This window comes from Vanacampus margaritifer, chromosome 5 (genome assembly GCF_051991255.1).
Source record: "Vanacampus margaritifer isolate UIUO_Vmar chromosome 5, RoL_Vmar_1.0, whole genome shotgun sequence".
Lineage (NCBI taxonomy): Eukaryota > Metazoa > Chordata > Actinopteri > Syngnathiformes > Syngnathidae > Vanacampus > Vanacampus margaritifer.
In genome coordinates this window covers 28,278,783-28,294,356 of record NC_135436.1, presented here as the reverse complement: position 1 = coordinate 28,294,356, position 15,574 = coordinate 28,278,783, and the positions used below count along the sequence as shown (strand labels likewise).

At 40.9% G+C, this 15,574-nt stretch overlaps 2 protein-coding genes across 2 annotated transcripts; both read left to right on the top strand.

The window, feature by feature from the left end:
* The first annotated feature begins 377 nt into the window (after window positions 1–377).
* rab30 (RAB30, member RAS oncogene family) lies at window positions 378–4,489 on the top strand. The gene is made up of 4 exons (XM_077566643.1): window positions 378–560; window positions 1,419–1,517; window positions 1,727–1,994; window positions 2,957–4,489. Exons 2-4 carry the CDS (start codon window positions 1,425–1,427, stop codon window positions 3,205–3,207), a joined length of 612 nt encoding a protein of 203 aa, XP_077422769.1. The 5' UTR covers window positions 378–560; window positions 1,419–1,424; the 3' UTR covers window positions 3,208–4,489.
* A 678-nt stretch (window positions 4,490–5,167) lies between these two features.
* On the top strand, window positions 5,168–14,830 carry prcp (prolylcarboxypeptidase (angiotensinase C)). Its single transcript, XM_077566988.1, has 9 exons — window positions 5,168–5,628; window positions 8,613–8,753; window positions 8,866–8,967; window positions 9,155–9,336; window positions 9,403–9,560; window positions 10,737–10,909; window positions 13,615–13,782; window positions 13,973–14,160; window positions 14,510–14,830. The coding sequence occupies exons 1-9, from the start codon at window positions 5,455–5,457 to the stop codon at window positions 14,724–14,726; spliced, it is 1,503 nt and encodes a 500-aa protein (XP_077423114.1). The 5' UTR covers window positions 5,168–5,454; the 3' UTR covers window positions 14,727–14,830.
* Window positions 14,831–15,574: the final 744 nt, after the last annotated feature.

Sequence of the window (15,574 nt, the reverse complement as noted above, 5' to 3'; positions counted from 1 at the left end):
TGTATTTTTAGGAAGCATTAAAGGCCGTTTAAAAATATCTTGTTAATCTTGTTTTTTTAATGTCGAAGAACCAAATGGATTTTATTTCTTCATTTTAACATTCAATTTAATTTTTTATTAATATTATTTGTTAACATGTAAACATATGTAATTAATAGTAATGGTAATATTTTTAGTGAAATGCACGATTTTAAGAAGCCGGATATTTGAAGAATCGAATGAGTTTTAATATTTTATTAAGCACATCATTATTATTATTATGTTCATTATGATTATATTATTATATTTAAGAAGAAGCAAGAAGAGTTTGCAGTGCAGTGTTCCGTTAGGCGAAGACGTCATTGAAGTGCAGTCTCCCTCCCTCCATCCCTCCTCCTCCTCCTCCTCCTCCTCCATCAGAAGAAGGAGGATACACACACAGGAGTTGTGCTCCGAAACTCCCCAGCCAGCCGTGCCGTTCCTCACCGTGCGGTGTGTGTGTGTGTGGCCGCTTGATGAGGTGACCTATGCATCGCGATTAGCCATCAAAAGCGGGGCCATCCCCTGTTTGTTCTACTGAGGTAAGTGTCACTCTGGTATTTTTCCTCCATCGGGCTTCATCTCCACAAAGGAAAAAGAGCCAAAATGGCTTCACTCGGTGGCTAGCTGCTCGTTAGCTGCCCTCGCCGAAACGTCAATAAAGATGATGACCGTCCAAAGTTGACACATTTACCCGCGTCTGTTTGGTTGAGCGAACGGATAAATATAATGACTAAAAGGACTAGTTAACAATGACACGGTGGGGAAAGAAAGAAAATGACAAAACTGCTATGTGTTGTTAGTTTTTTTAATAGCCTATATTTCTTCAATATATTTTGTTCATCAACACAGGGTACAACGTTAACTTCACCTGCTGCATTTACTGTACAACACTTTCTTTATTATGATCACGATTTACGAGCTTAATTCTTTCCTTTCCAAGCTCGTATCTCAGTATACCAGTCCTGATTCAAGTCGTTCACTTGCCGTTTTTGTGCTAGCCAAAGTCTTACTTTGGCCCCATCGTGTGGTTTCTTGGTACTAAAGAACTACAGTGGGACTGCAACTGAGCCCTGCCGTGAAAATCTGCAAATAATTGAAGGTTTGGAATTGCATACGAATGCACAAGATGGCGACTGAGCACTAAACTCTATTGAACAAGGCTATGGCCTGACTAATGAAGTTAATCTCTCTGTTGTCCACACATAGTCACTCTATTCACGTAGAATTAGTGTGTTTATTTATTTTTATAAAATCCAAGGTTTTGTATTTATTCCACCATTTTTTCCACCTTAAAGGCTGCAATATCATTCTTTGCAGTGCTAACTTGGCTGTAGCTGCCCTTTGTGATTTCCGGAAGATTCAGTAAAGATAATTCTATTTTGTTTTTGTTTCTCTAGTTGAGCATGAGTATGGAGGATTATGACTACCTGTTTAAAATCGTTCTGATCGGGAACGCCGGAGTCGGGAAGACATGCCTCGTACGCCGCTTCACTCAGGTTTGTTGTCATTTAAAAAAAAAAGGCAACAAAAAGTGATGTGATTTATTCATTAACCATTCTTAATATTTATCACATTCTCAACATTCACACATTTTCACAATAATTTTCCTAATTTCTAAATGCAAATATACTGAAGCGATTTGGCAGTAATTCATTCGCACACCACTAGAGGGAGCCCACCTGAATTTATTATCTGCTTCTTCCAGGGGCTTTTCCCACCCGGACAGGGGGCAACGATCGGGGTGGATTTCATGATCAAGACGGTGGAGATTAAGGGTCAGAAGGTGAAGCTGCAGATATGGGACACTGCGGGCCAGGAGAGGTTCCGCTCCATCACTCAGAGTTACTACCGCAGTGCCAACGCCCTCATTCTCACCTACGACATCACCTGCGAGGACTCCTTCCGGTGCCTTCCCGAGTGGCTGCGGGAGATCGAGCAGTACGCCAACAACCAGGTGGTCACTGTGTTAGTCGGTGAGTTGACGTTTTACGGCCAAAATGCTCCCTTTCAATTCCCAAAGCCATTTTTATATTTATTGTAATTTTTATTCTCCACAACTCCCACATAATACTTCCGATTTAAAAAAAAATTCACGCCTTCCTGGGTATTTATCGTCTGATTCCACATTACTTGCAGTATTGACACAATTTAACATTAAATATCAACTTTCCCTATTCATTTTCAATGGGACTGACATTGAATTTTTTTCTAAGTCCAACTCTCCACGCCCACTTTCATACATGCAACTGACCATCATTACCAGCTGTCTAATACTCAGTGGCACATTTGGTAAATTGCCTTGTCCGGTAACCAGGAGGTCACGGGTTCTAATTCCACCTCCTACTGTACATATGCAAATATATCCATGGCAATTATTCTAAGGGATATACATCTATACAAAGTGACTATCATAGTTCCATTTTTCCATCTAAATGAATGGAGGATACTTTCAGATAACACTTTTCCATATAAATTTCAACTTGCTTCAAAACATCACCCCTCCCGGGTTTCAAGTGTTCTTTTTATTCATTCATCTTTCAACTACAATTAATACGTTGTCATTTTCACATAATTTATCTTTCAATTTCAATTTCATCAGCATTCAGTTTAGCATTCGGCTATTAGCATTCAGTTTAGCATTTAGCTATTAGCATTCAGTTTAGCATTGAGCTATTAGCATTGAGCTATTAGCATTGAGCTATTAGCATTCAGTTTAGCATTGAGCTATTAGCATTCAGTTTAGCATTGAGCTATTAGCATTGAGCTATTAGCATTCAGTTTAGCATTAAGCTATTAGCATTCAGCCTTCCCACGCAATTTCTGCAGAAATTGCATTTAGTCTTATTATTATTATTGTGCATTGGTATTTGAAAATTGCATTCTACTACACTGCAATGTCGATTCAAATCCGTTTACCTATCATCCTCTTGGCCAGGTAACAAGATCGACCTGTCCGAGAAGCGCGAGGTGGCGCGGCAGCGCGCCGAGGACTTTGCGGAGGCGCAGCGCATGCTGTACCTGGAGACCTCTGCCAAGGAGTCGGACAACGTGGAGAAGCTCTTCCTGGATCTGGCCTGCCAGCTCATCCGCGAGGCCAAGCACAACAAGCTGGACGACAACGACGCGGCGCCCGCGCCCGGCGAGGGCAAGACCATCAGCTACCTGAGCTGCTGCAGCCTCAACTAGCGCCGCGGCGAGGGCCCCTCTACCCGTCGCTGTGGCAACCAATCACGCCGCAAAGTCTCGGTATTCACCAGCAGTGTTATTAGCGCTCGGCCAGGTCGCGTTCTGTTGCCGTTTACATTGGAGAATGTGCTTACTTTCTTAATATGTTGCACAATTGTCTTGTCCACATGGAACGCCCTTGCAGCATTTAGTCCTTATCCTTGACGACCATGTACTAGTATTCTCCTTTTCCTAACTAGTAAAACCACTATTACTTATTAATGGCATTGTCCTCACTACTGTATGACGTCTCTGCACACTCGCAGGACAACTAAATCTTACTACTAATGAGTAGATGAAGAATATCGACTAAATAGTACCACTAACTAGACTAAGCGCAATTTCTGGAGAAATTGCGCGGGAATGCTGAAAGCTAAATGCTAAGATTTTAATGCTTATGAAGTAAATTGAGAGATAAATTATTAAATGATGACCTCCTGGTTACTGGACAATGCACTTTACCAATCTCGCGTACTAGTACTACTGTTGACTGTTAACATCTGGCCCTTCACTAGTTGCACTAGTGGCGCACAGATGTCACCTAGTGCACAGCTTTCTGCCACTAGTGACAAAAGTTCTCGTACTTGTATGCAAAGAAGCCATACAGTAGTGGGGGAAAAAAGGTTACTAGTAAGTAATTGTCCTAAACTGTGTTACTACTAGTGAGCAAAGAATATACTAGTACACGGATAGGGGATTTCCATACGCCCTTGCGCCTCGACAAACTGTGAAATAATTTGCCTCCTACTTGCTGCTACTGTTTGGTTTTTAGCCAGCGTGAATCAGCATTTTATTCCTTTTTTTTTTTTAAAAACTTTTTCGCGCTGTGGAGAGTTTTAACAGACTAATATTCGATTTGGCGTTTCTTTTGGCAACATGGCCTCTTGTCTTGTAGTTTGTGTCTGGTTGTGTTTCATGCACGTCCCAGCATGTTTTCTCCACAACTGCCATGTAGTGCTGATGTATTGATCAGAAGTGTAACGTACTGTATTGCACACACAGGCCGGATAACTGCACACTTTTTTTTTTTTTTTTTTTACTGTTACATTTTTCGTTGTACAAACTTAGCACTTTGCTTTTTATACGTTACTTGATTTTTATTTGTAATTCTTATTTGCCGTTACTTTTTGTTAACCCATTGGATTTTGGTTAACGCAGTAGGAAAACACTACGGGGATGTTTCTGTGTAGAAAATATACGCTAAAGTACTGTACTCTGTATAATATTAAATAATCCAACTAAATGTGGTCTTCATGTTTCTCGAGCTAGCGTTTTGGTGTAGCTCCCCCAACTCCTTTTTTGTTTTGTATTTATCGTATTAAAAATAATTGGTTTATTGGTTGGAAATCAAGTAAAAACACCTAGATATCATTTAAAGCAACAATATTGACAGAATGAAAATATTTTCTTCCACGGTCCATTTTATTTTATTTATTTTTTAAAAAATTTAATCAAATGTTATTTCTGGAGCACTTAAAAAACTGACAAAAAAACAGGAACAAATTCTGTACATAATAAAATAAAGAACGACATACATCACAATAAATAACAAAATGATGAATAAAAAAAAAAACTACAATAGCTAGATTGTTCTTCAAAACAAAACCGTATTTCTTGAAAATCTGTCCTGATGTTGGCCGCCTGCTGTTCCACGAGTGGCCTGTTGGTTGTCTAAGGAGCATGAAGTAGTCAAGACTCTCCACAAAGGGAGCGAAGAAGAGCTTTCCTCACATCTATGAAGTTAGGAGGTTTAAATAATTTTTAAAAATCCAAAAAGTGTAATCCTGTCTTGTTCAACTTTTTCATTTCCCTTTTGAATTTAAAGAACTAGTGTGCTCTGTTTAAACATTTCAAATGGCAACTCGGACCGGATATATACACTCACACAATATGGATACGTCACGAACTGCAACTCCCATGAGCCTGTGCGGTTACTGTGATTTGACTTTAGCCACGTGCTCTGCTGACGGCTAACCTATGATGAAATGTGAACCAAATGGATGTTCGGAAAACGCCGATAGGAACTTAACACTGTTGTTTATGCAGAGTATGTTGTCCCGTGAGATTTATTGTTGCTTAAATTAGAACAACTCGGATGTCTGCTGACTCGCTGACAGCACAGTTTCACTTCCTCCTCCCTCCTCCTCTTTAAGAGGATCATCCGGTCTTCTTTGCCCAAAATGTGCTGACGACGGCAGAAGAAGAAAGATGACGTTAGGAGCCGGGAAGACAATTTTGGACAGAGCTGCAGTCACCTACGCGCTCTTGTTGTTTGTTGGTTCTTTACAGGCCTTCAAAACGCAAGTGTTCACCAGACATGGAGGATCCGTTCACTCCTCTGAGATCCCCGTCAGCTATGAAACTTTTTACTTTGACCAGAAGGTAAGTTGAATCTTTCTCAATGTGCGCCGAATTCTTCCTTGCACTTTAAATGCTAACGTTAAAAAGTTTCTAAGGTTTCTTATCGAAAGTTAATGTTGAAACATAAGGGTAACTACTCAAATCTAACATTCTTTTACGAGGCTTGGTTCAATGCTTGCTGAGGACTTGCTGGGTAATCAAAACATAACATGGCATTTTCCAGGTACCACTCACATGTGCCTCTCATTGGCTGTGAGTAGCCGAAATGATGACGTCAGTGCACTCTGATTGGATGAGCTTTCTTTTTTTTTGTGCCTTTGATTTATTTGTATTTTTTGCAGACACTGTCTGAAATTGCTCACCTTTAGAAAAATGGCAGCACACATGAACTGAAAATGTACTCATTTAAGTCTTGACCATTTTAAAAAATATTTTATAAAATAGCACTGGTTTGCCTCCGAATACATTACACATTAGGGTTTTTTTCCGACGGGAAATGTAGGCATTAGGTTACAATTAAAGATGACATACTTTAATCTTGACTAATGACTGATTAGACTGTTGAGTATGTTTGTGGTCGGTGGGATAGTTCCTGTTTGATCGAACCAAAGGATAAAGAAAACAGACAAAGCCATCTTCCTGGGATAAGAGTAATCAAGGCTAGAGCATAGTCCAAGTTTTGTGAAGACATTGCCACGTGACTTACAAATGTATAACGGAGAGGCTCGTTGAATTAATCTTTGAACAGCAACGTTTAGCATTTTCACAAGCCCGCTATTACATTTGGTGTTCCTATGAATGCAGCACTTTCTCAATGCATCGAGGTTGCACACGTGTTGTCTACACACAATAAAGTGTTTCCCTTCACTACTTCCTTTAGTGAAGAAAACACAATTAAGTGTAGTTGTTGCTTCTGGCTTACTGCCTAAAAGGTTCCCGGGTAGGGGGGGGGGCGACGACGATCTTCATTTAGGCCTTGACTGCTAACTCATGTGGAGTTACATAAAACAAATGTTTTTATGACATTACTATCATCTGTGCGCCCATTAAGAGCATTTCCTCCATCCGGCCTGATGCATATTGTCTTCTCCTCGCGCCCGACACCTTCGATGTAATTTCCACTAAAGGGTCAACGGTCACGCCTTCTTCTTCTTCCCACATTGTCTGCGTGACAGCAGGTCACAAGGTCATCGCGCTCATCTCAACGGGAAATCCTCTTTCACCGCGAATGGACAGACATCAGTAAAGCTGTAATTCTCACAATGTCCACACAGTGGCACTGCTTCTTGGGAAAACTGACCAGTTTTTGCAGTCATTTATATCCTGCAAAAACAAAAACAAAATATATATATATATATATATATATATATATATATATATATATATATATATATATATATATATATATATATATAAAATTAGGGGGGGGGGGGGGCACCGAACACTTTTTTTATTAGTTAATCTGAAATTGGTCGGGCGTGTTTATCGCTAACAAGACACACGAAAAAGCCTCCACGACCTAGGACCAAAAATTGACAGCAAGTCAGCTATTTTGGCTTTTGAAGCAGCCATTTTCTACTCGACAAGTCAATCAAATGCAGCTATCCAGTCAATCTGCGCCAGTTATTGTCAACAGTGCTGCCTTGGCGCCATCTGGTGGCAGCTTTGTGCCAACTGCCAAAGAACTATGTTGGAGTGAGGCGCTTCATTGCGACAAAAGTTGTACTTTGGCACCACCTTGAGGCATCTCAAGGCAATTGTAAAAAAAAAAAATTGTGGATTTATATAAAAATCCCCTCCAATAATGGTCATTTCTCATATGCTGAAATATATATTTATATATATATATATTTTAATTTAATACAACAAAACAAAGGAAAAAGGGTTGCATTCAAACAACAGAAATATAAATCGCAACAAATATGAAACTGTGACCTTTTTAAAAGCCAATAATCAGAGTAAAGGACATTATTTGAAAAATCAACACAGCAAGAGCAAAAAAAAAGGTGACCTTTAAAAGGACACACATCCACATTTAAATGCTTTGTTCACACAATTACACTGCACATGACCCCACGGGAGCATGCCGTTTTGCCAAAGTGCTCCCCCCCCCCCCCAAAACGCTCTTATGCTACGCCCACACGCTGCCAAGCTGAAGCTGAATGGATGCTTGGAATCTTTCCGCTGTCATTGCCTGGTAAAGTTATTGCCTCCTTTTGTATCCACAGAGAGACTTAAGAATGGTGGTTGGGGGCAAAATAAAAACATTTATTCTGGAAGTGTCCGGGATGTTTGACAACTGACATATAAAAAAACAATGACATATAAAGCTTCTATCATTCAAAAGCAAATTACACTCCTAATGCAAATAAACTTAAATATATAAATGTTTACATTCTGTTTTGTTGGTCTACATTACTCATATTAGCAAGTTACTAACAGCCACACACAGCAGCAGTTAGCAGTTAGCAGTTAGCTATCTACTACTGACAATAAAGTGCAAACATCAGCCAAAAACGAACATATAAGAGACATTAACACTCATAGTTTCTTACTCAGCACTGATAAGAACGTATCAGCATGAATTAGAATCGGAACGAATCAGAATGGACACTCACTTCGTCATAGACAAACAGACGCTACGAGCTGAATGACGAACGGAGGACTGGAAACAGGAAATGGAAATACGAAGCGGCCTTTCAAATTAAAAACCCACATTTCAAAATAAGATACAAGTAAACGTCGCAAACTAAACAACTTGAAGAATTCTTAACAGTGACAGTAAACTAAAACCTATTTAGATTAAATATATAAAGGCCAGTGTACCAATGAAGCAATCATACTATACCAATCACTCTGTATTGATTAAGCTTTTTTAAAAAAAAAAAAAGTTTTTAAACCTGATATTATATGTAATGTATTATAACAATCCATAAAGAATAGACTTGCCCTCCACTGTAAATGATCCTCAATAACAAAGTTACATGACGTATTTTTCCCCTCAGATTGATCATTTTGGCTTTGTCGAAGACGGTACTTTCAAACAGCGCTACCTTGTGGCCGACGAGCGGTGGCGCTCGCCGGGTGGTCCCATTTTGTTCTACACGGGCAACGAAGGCGACATCACCTGGTTCTGCAACAACACCGTAAGCTGAGACAACCCCCCCCCCCCCCCCAAACGTTTTGTATTGGCTGCTTGTCCCGTTTAACAAATGACTATGGCTCTCTATGAATCTAATTATTTAATTGACTGTCCAGGGCTTCATGTGGGATGTTGCTGGCGAGCTGGGCGCCATGTTGGTCTTTGCAGAACATCGCTACTACGGAGAGTCGATGCCCTTTGGAGTGGATTCTTATAGCGTAAGTGAATATGCTCAAGACGGCTCGTTATTTGTAGGTTGGACTACTGGAGCCCTTAGAGCGGATTCTGAGGAAGGCGGCAGTCGTCGCCGAAAACAAACAAACATAAAAAAAAAAAAACAGACGACACAACCATAAATGTCAAAATGTCTGGCAACGACAAGTGAGTCCACTCTTTTGTCTACAGGACAGCAAACACCTAAACTACCTGACGGCAGAGCAGGCCCTGGCGGATTTTGCGGTTCTGATCCAGAATGTGAAGCTCAGCAGAGCCGGAGCCCAGCACAGCCCGGTCATCGCCATCGGGGGGTCTTACGGGGGGATGCTGGCCGCCTGGTTGAGGATGAAATACCCCAACGTTGTTGTTGGGTAAGAACGGCAAGTTGGATTGATTGATCGGTAATCAGTAATGGCGGTGCATTTCTTTTCCCGCAGCGCTCTGGCCTCTTCGGCGCCAATATGGCAGTTCTCAGGTATGGCGCCATGCGGAGACTTCTACAAGGTAGTCACGCAGGACTTTGCCAAAAGCGGACCCAACTGCGACGCAAACATCGGAGCGTCGTGGAGGGCCATCACGAACCTCTCCGCCACTGGTAAGACATATGGCCCATTTCTCTCGTAGATGAGACAATCAAGACAAAAAATGTGCAAAATTCCATTCAATTATAACTCATTAACATGAATAAATTATTTTGTAAAATTGCTGATTGTATATGAAATTGTTTTTATTTTACTCATATTTTATTCATATTTAACTCATTTGCGGCCAATAAATCCGTTCTATTTTAAATATTCCCATGCTCCCAAAGACGTATTTATACGTTTTTAGCATACAGAAGGCTTTGATGCAGCCTCTGAACTGAAGAAAACGCTTAAAGCTATGGTAGTTATTACAAAAACGGCCAGCAGGTGGCAGCAGAGTATAAGAGATCAACCGGGGCCATGTTGCAAAAAGCTCTTTCCCCTTCTGGATATTCACAGATTTGTGAGGAGCGATGAAACTTAGCTATATTCAAATGCTAATTGCTACAAAACGGAAACCGATATAAATATATATTTTTTCCTGATGAAAGAAGAGACTCTAATCTTTCTTTCCATGTTTTTATAGCCATAGAACAGAATATTCTTTGGGCCTTGCAAAATCCGTCAAAATCCAGTAAAACAGCCGTGAGTGAAGTGGGCTGCTTCAGTGAAAACGGCTGCCAGTGAATGAGTTAAAATCAATTAGAGGTGCAATGATTAATCGGCAACTAATCAAATTGTTCAATCATTATGATACCTTGTTTAATATAAAATTGTACAAATCCTCAGAATTTCAGCCTCTCACCAATAAATATTCTGATATTTCTGTAGTCCTCCATGAAGGCAGACCGATTAGCTTTGTGTTGAAACAAAATGAAACCTTTACAAACACCTGCTTTTATTTTGGAAAAACAACAATCAACATTTTTGCCCTTTTTCTGGCACATTACACACCAAACCAGTAAATGAATCCTAATCAATATATATTTTTGCGTTTTTCTTCACTCCCAATTGGAAATCCTGTCTTGTAGACAGCAAAAATAACCAACAGATTAATAAATTATCAAAAATAATTGTTAGTTGCTGCCCTACAATGAATCAATGAACCAATTATTTAATGAGACAAATGAATGTAGAAAATGCATTTGAATGAACTGCCCGGCCCTTAAGTACGACAGTAGCAGTCGTCATTACCTAACCATGTGTGAGACTTCAGCATCCAACAAAACACCTTGTTGGTTCCGCAGCGTCGGGTCTGGACTGGCTGTCTGCGGAGTTCGACTTGTGCGCGCCGCTGAAGAGCGACAAGGACGTGTTGGGCTTCAAGAGTTGGCTCCAGGAGACGTGGGTCAACCTGGCCATGGTGGACTACCCCTACAAGGCCGACTTCCTGCAGCCGCTGCCTCGCTGGCCCATCCAGGTACTCGCGCAAGACAAACAACCATTTTGGACGTTTAAACCAAAAAAAAAAAAAAAAATCAATCAAAAGTTAAATAAAATTATGACCTAGAATAAAATTGATTTGGGGACATTTAAAATCCATTCTGAATTCTTTTGAGAATCGATTTTTTTGGGCACACCCCTAGTGTTTATGTACTGTAGTGTAATTAATTATAAGAATGTCGATTTTTTTTTTCCCACCTTATTATTTTCTATACAGTGCTACTATTGTGTTCACGTTGCTGTGTGTGTGTTTGCAAGAAGGCATCCAAATGCCTCCTTGTTGTTTAGCAGACTTGCTCTATGGCGGCCCGTAAACGCTTTTGGCACATAAAAGGCGCCGGCGCCTGATTTGCATGTGAAATTTGCCGGGATTTATGGCAGCCATGTCGGAACAAGAGGAGGGGCCGCGCGTTGGCTTTAGCATCCCGACCCGATTAGAATGCATTAAAAAAAAAAAAAAAGCTCTTTGGTTGCCATCCATCACGACTTGGACTCAAAGTGTACCCTTTAAAAATGCTCACTCGTATATAAGTAAGAGTGTTGTTATCATTTCTGTTCTGTATTGTGTTGCAACAATCCAATGCTGGAAAAAAAGGTTTTAACTCAGCAACATCAATGCTAGTTTTGTTAGCCTGTCTATGGCATTTTGCATTGTGTGTTAGCTTTATGCTGCCAGACATTTAAATGGAAGAGACTCTTTTTTTTGGAAGAGTTGTTCTTTACCTGCTAAACTGCAGATTGTTGTGAAGTTTGCTGCCGCCATTTAGTGCTTGTAACTCAAATTTTTGCTCTTAACTCAAGACAATAAAAATGCCTCTTGAATACCTTTTAAGTCAGGTCTCTCATAAGTTGAGGTATTGTTCAAATGACGCTCTTTAACAGTTTTGTGGCACCAGATGGTGCATGAAAATAATTAATAAATGATGAATGGTGAGTGAATATTTTTTGTAGGGGGACACCCAGCATTTGAGCGTTAACTTTCTTGTTGCTTTCTTTTGTTACCGTTTCCCAGTTGGCAAAAAAGAAAAGAAAACTGAGCCCTGTTGTTTTTGTAACCCCGTGAGTGTTGTTACTTGAGGCTTTTGTGCGAGGACTCGGTGGCGGTCGATGGATGAGGACGGCCGAAGACACGTCCAAGCGAAGATTTACACCGTGGAAGAAAACAAAAACCCAAAAAAAAAAAGAGCAGCGGAAAGGCGGGGGGGGGGGGGTCATCTTCTCCTTACTTTTCAGCCAGGATTAGCTTTATACATTCATCTCTGCCAACACCTCTAAGCCCTCAATGGGCCCTTCTCACACTGGCTCACATAATCACATTAGCTTTGTCATCAAAAAAAAAAAAAAAAAAAAGAAGCTTCTCAGCCTAAAGCGCTTACGCCGCCCATAGGGGTCGCATACATTAGCGGAACCTCCCGATGACCGTTTAGCCTTCCTTGTGGAGACACGGAGCCGTTAGGGAAAGTAGATAAGACCTGCTGAGTGGGACGTCTGGGGGGGGGGGGGGGGGGGGGGGGGGTCAACGGCGAGGTGGAAACATGAGGCGTTGAGGTCAATCGGGAGAAAAAAAAATAACAACAAAGTTTTGCAAAGAAAACAATTGTGATTTATCCGCAGTGGATGCGGGCCAAGCCATGCTACGAATAGTGAAAAACGGCAAGTAGTTGATGTACTCGTGCTAGAAATGTTTATCATTGGCCAAGGGTTGAATCTGTGTCGATATCTGGCAAAATAAAAATTAAAATTCCAATAGCAGATTACTTGGCCAATTAAGTAAAAAAAAAAAAAAAAGACATGAATAAATAAAATAACTTCTTTTTGTGTCCCTTAATAGTTCTAACATTAGATAAGAATTATAAAAATGAGTCCTTTAATATTTGTTTAGCATTTTTACTATTATTATTTTTTTGGGTTGGGGTTACGGGGTTAGTTTTTTTTTTTTTTTCGGCGGGGGGGGGGGGGGGGGTGTTTGAACATAATTATCTTTATCTTATTGACAAAAAAGGCTAAAATCTGAAGAGAACAAAACAACACGTTTTTTTTACTGATTTTAAAACTACTAACATCTGTCAATAAATCAGTTGGGCCCTAAAACGCAAGTACAACCCGCTAACGAAACACCGATTTAAAGATAAAAACTATCAATTATAATCAATCAACAGCAGAGGTGGCAAATCCAGGTCCAGAAAGTAAAAACCTTGCCACAGTTTGGCTTTAGCCCCCTGATGCTAGCTCGCTAGCTCCCTAGCAGGTAAACGAGCGCCATGCTAGCTAGCTAGGGTGCTAGCTCGCTAGCTCCCTAGCAGGTAAACGAGCACCATGCTAGCTAGCTAGGGTGCTAGCTCGCTAGCTCCCTAGCAGGTAAACGAGCACCATGCTAGCTAGCTAGGGTGCTAGCTCGCTAGCTCCCTAGCAGGTAAACGAGCACCATGCTCGCTAGCTAGGGTGCTAGCTCGCTAGCTCCCTAGCAGGTAAACGAGCACCATGCTAGCTAGCTAGGGTGCTAGCTCGCTAGCTCCCTAGCAGATAAACGAGCACCATGCTAGCTAGCTAGGGAGCTAGCTAACGAGTACCTGAAGCTAAAGCCAAACTGTGGCAGGTTTTTTTTACTTTCTGGACCTGGATTTGCCACCCCTGATAAGTGCCAGGAAATTCTGGTAACATCGATGTGTTTGCGCTCTCCAGGTGGTTTGTAAGTATTTGGCCATGGATTCGTCTGCGTCGGACAAGCAGATCCTTCACGGCGTGTCCCAAGCGGCCAAGGTCTACTACAACTACACGGGAAGTGCCTCATGCCTCAACACCTCCGAGACTGCCACCAGCAGCCTCGGCATACTCGGTTGGGACTACCAGGTGAGGGGCGTCCATTTTGGCATTTATAATTGGAAATGTTGTACCTTGACTTACAAGTACCCCAACTAACGAGTTGTTGAAGTCCAAGATTTTTTTTTTTTTGCCGTATCTTTCTCTGCGGCCCACGGACCAGTGGTTTGGGACCACTGAATCCAACGACATGTTTAAACGAGAGGCTTCTCCTCCTCAGGCCTGCACCGAGATGGTGATGCCCATGTGCACCGACGGAGTCCGGGACATGTTCGAGCCCGCCGAGTGGAACTTCCAGGCCTTCTCGGACGAGTGCCACGCCATGTTCGGCGTCAGGCCGAGAGCCGACTGGGCGGGCGTGGTTTTCGGCGGGAAAGACATCACTTCGCACAGCAACATCATCTTCAGGTAAGCCGGGAAGAATCCATTTTGTTGAGCAGTTTATTTACATGTTACAGTATAGAATGTTTCAACTCACTTCCAGCCACGTTAAAATGGATCTTTGACGTCTATAGCCGATTAATTACGATTACAAATTTTAATCGCCTGACGGCCCCTAATTTTTAATAATCTTTTCTTTTCTTTTTTTAAGACAAGATTTAAAAAAATAAATTAACAAATTTTTGATTATTTTTTTTTTTTAATTAATTGAAATAATTAAAATATTTTTTAGTGAAGTCATTAAAACACGAAACAAGTCAAGTTTGTACCAAATCGGGACGACAATTGGCTTAATCCTCTACTTGTGGTTTCCCAGTAATGGAGGTCTGGACCCGTGGTCTTCTGGCGGGGTGACGCAAAACGTGTCCGAGTCCCTGGTGTCTATCATGATTCCAGACGGCGCGCATCACCTGGACCTGCGCTATGCCAACGATTTGGACCCGCCCTCTGTACGGGAGGCCCGCATGTTGGAGCTGGCCTATTTTTGGAAATGGATCAGACAGGCTGCTAAAGAAGCACCAAAGAATGCCTAAGACTGGCTAAAACTCTACAAAACGTTTGTCTGTTTTTATCTCAAATGCTTTTTTTTAATATACAAATCTGAGTAAAAGCTTTAATAAATATCCCAAAATCAAAATCCGGATTCAGCTTTTCTAATGATAGTTACCCAGAAAATGATTCCCAGCTTGGTTTGGTCTGCTTTCTTTGAAGCTCATTTTTGATGTGCATTTTATCCTTTTAATAATAGACCTGGGTAGATCTTTGTCACGTTTGAAGCATCTTGAGTGAGCGGCAACAATGGCACGGAAATTTAATAAAAGTCCACAGTCGCAGGAGGCCAATAACGCCAGTGGCGGGAGGTTATTGCCATCTGACCCCGTCCTGCGGGATCGCTCTCCCTGGTGACCATTCACTCACCCACCGCCCGTTTGTTCCGCGTGCTAGCAATATTATTAATACAGCTCCCGAGGGGTGTGATTGAAGGTTCGAAGTGAGGCGGCATTAGAGTTTATTGTCGTAAAATCCTCTCATGTTACTCTGCACCATCAAAACAAAACAAAAAATTATTATGTATTATTCCACACATCTTTTTGTTATTCAACTGCTTCCAAATTTCTCATATTAACTCATTCACTGCCATTGACGGCTAAAGACGTCAAAAAAATATTTTAATTATTTCAATAATTTAAAAAAAAAATCCACTTTTGTTAATTATTTTTTTAAATCTTTTCCCAAAAAAAAAAAAGATTATTAAAAATTAGGGGCATCAGCCAATTACAATTTTTAATTGTAATTAATCGCATGACTTCACTAGTTATTTTTTTATTATTTAAAAAAAGAAAAGATTATTAAAAATTAGGGGCGTCAGGCGATTAAAATT

Bases quoted from the DNA above. Each gene is read 5' to 3' on its own strand.
- prcp (XM_077566988.1), top strand. From the start codon at position 5,455: ATGACGTTAGGAGCCGGGAAGACAATTTTGGACAGAGCTGCAGTCACC. The intron at 8,754-8,865 runs GTAAGCTGAGAC...TTGACTGTCCAG, and splicing joins CCTGGTTCTGCAACAACACC to GGCTTCATGTGGGATGTTGC. The intron at 8,968-9,154 runs GTAAGTGAATAT...TTTTGTCTACAG, and splicing joins TTGGAGTGGATTCTTATAGC to GACAGCAAACACCTAAACTA.
- rab30 (XM_077566643.1), top strand. From the start codon at position 1,425: ATGAGTATGGAGGATTATGACTACCTGTTTAAAATCGTTCTGATCGGG. The intron at 1,518-1,726 runs GTTTGTTGTCAT...TGCTTCTTCCAG, and splicing joins TCGTACGCCGCTTCACTCAG to GGGCTTTTCCCACCCGGACA. The intron at 1,995-2,956 runs GTGAGTTGACGT...CCTCTTGGCCAG, and splicing joins GGTGGTCACTGTGTTAGTCG to GTAACAAGATCGACCTGTCC.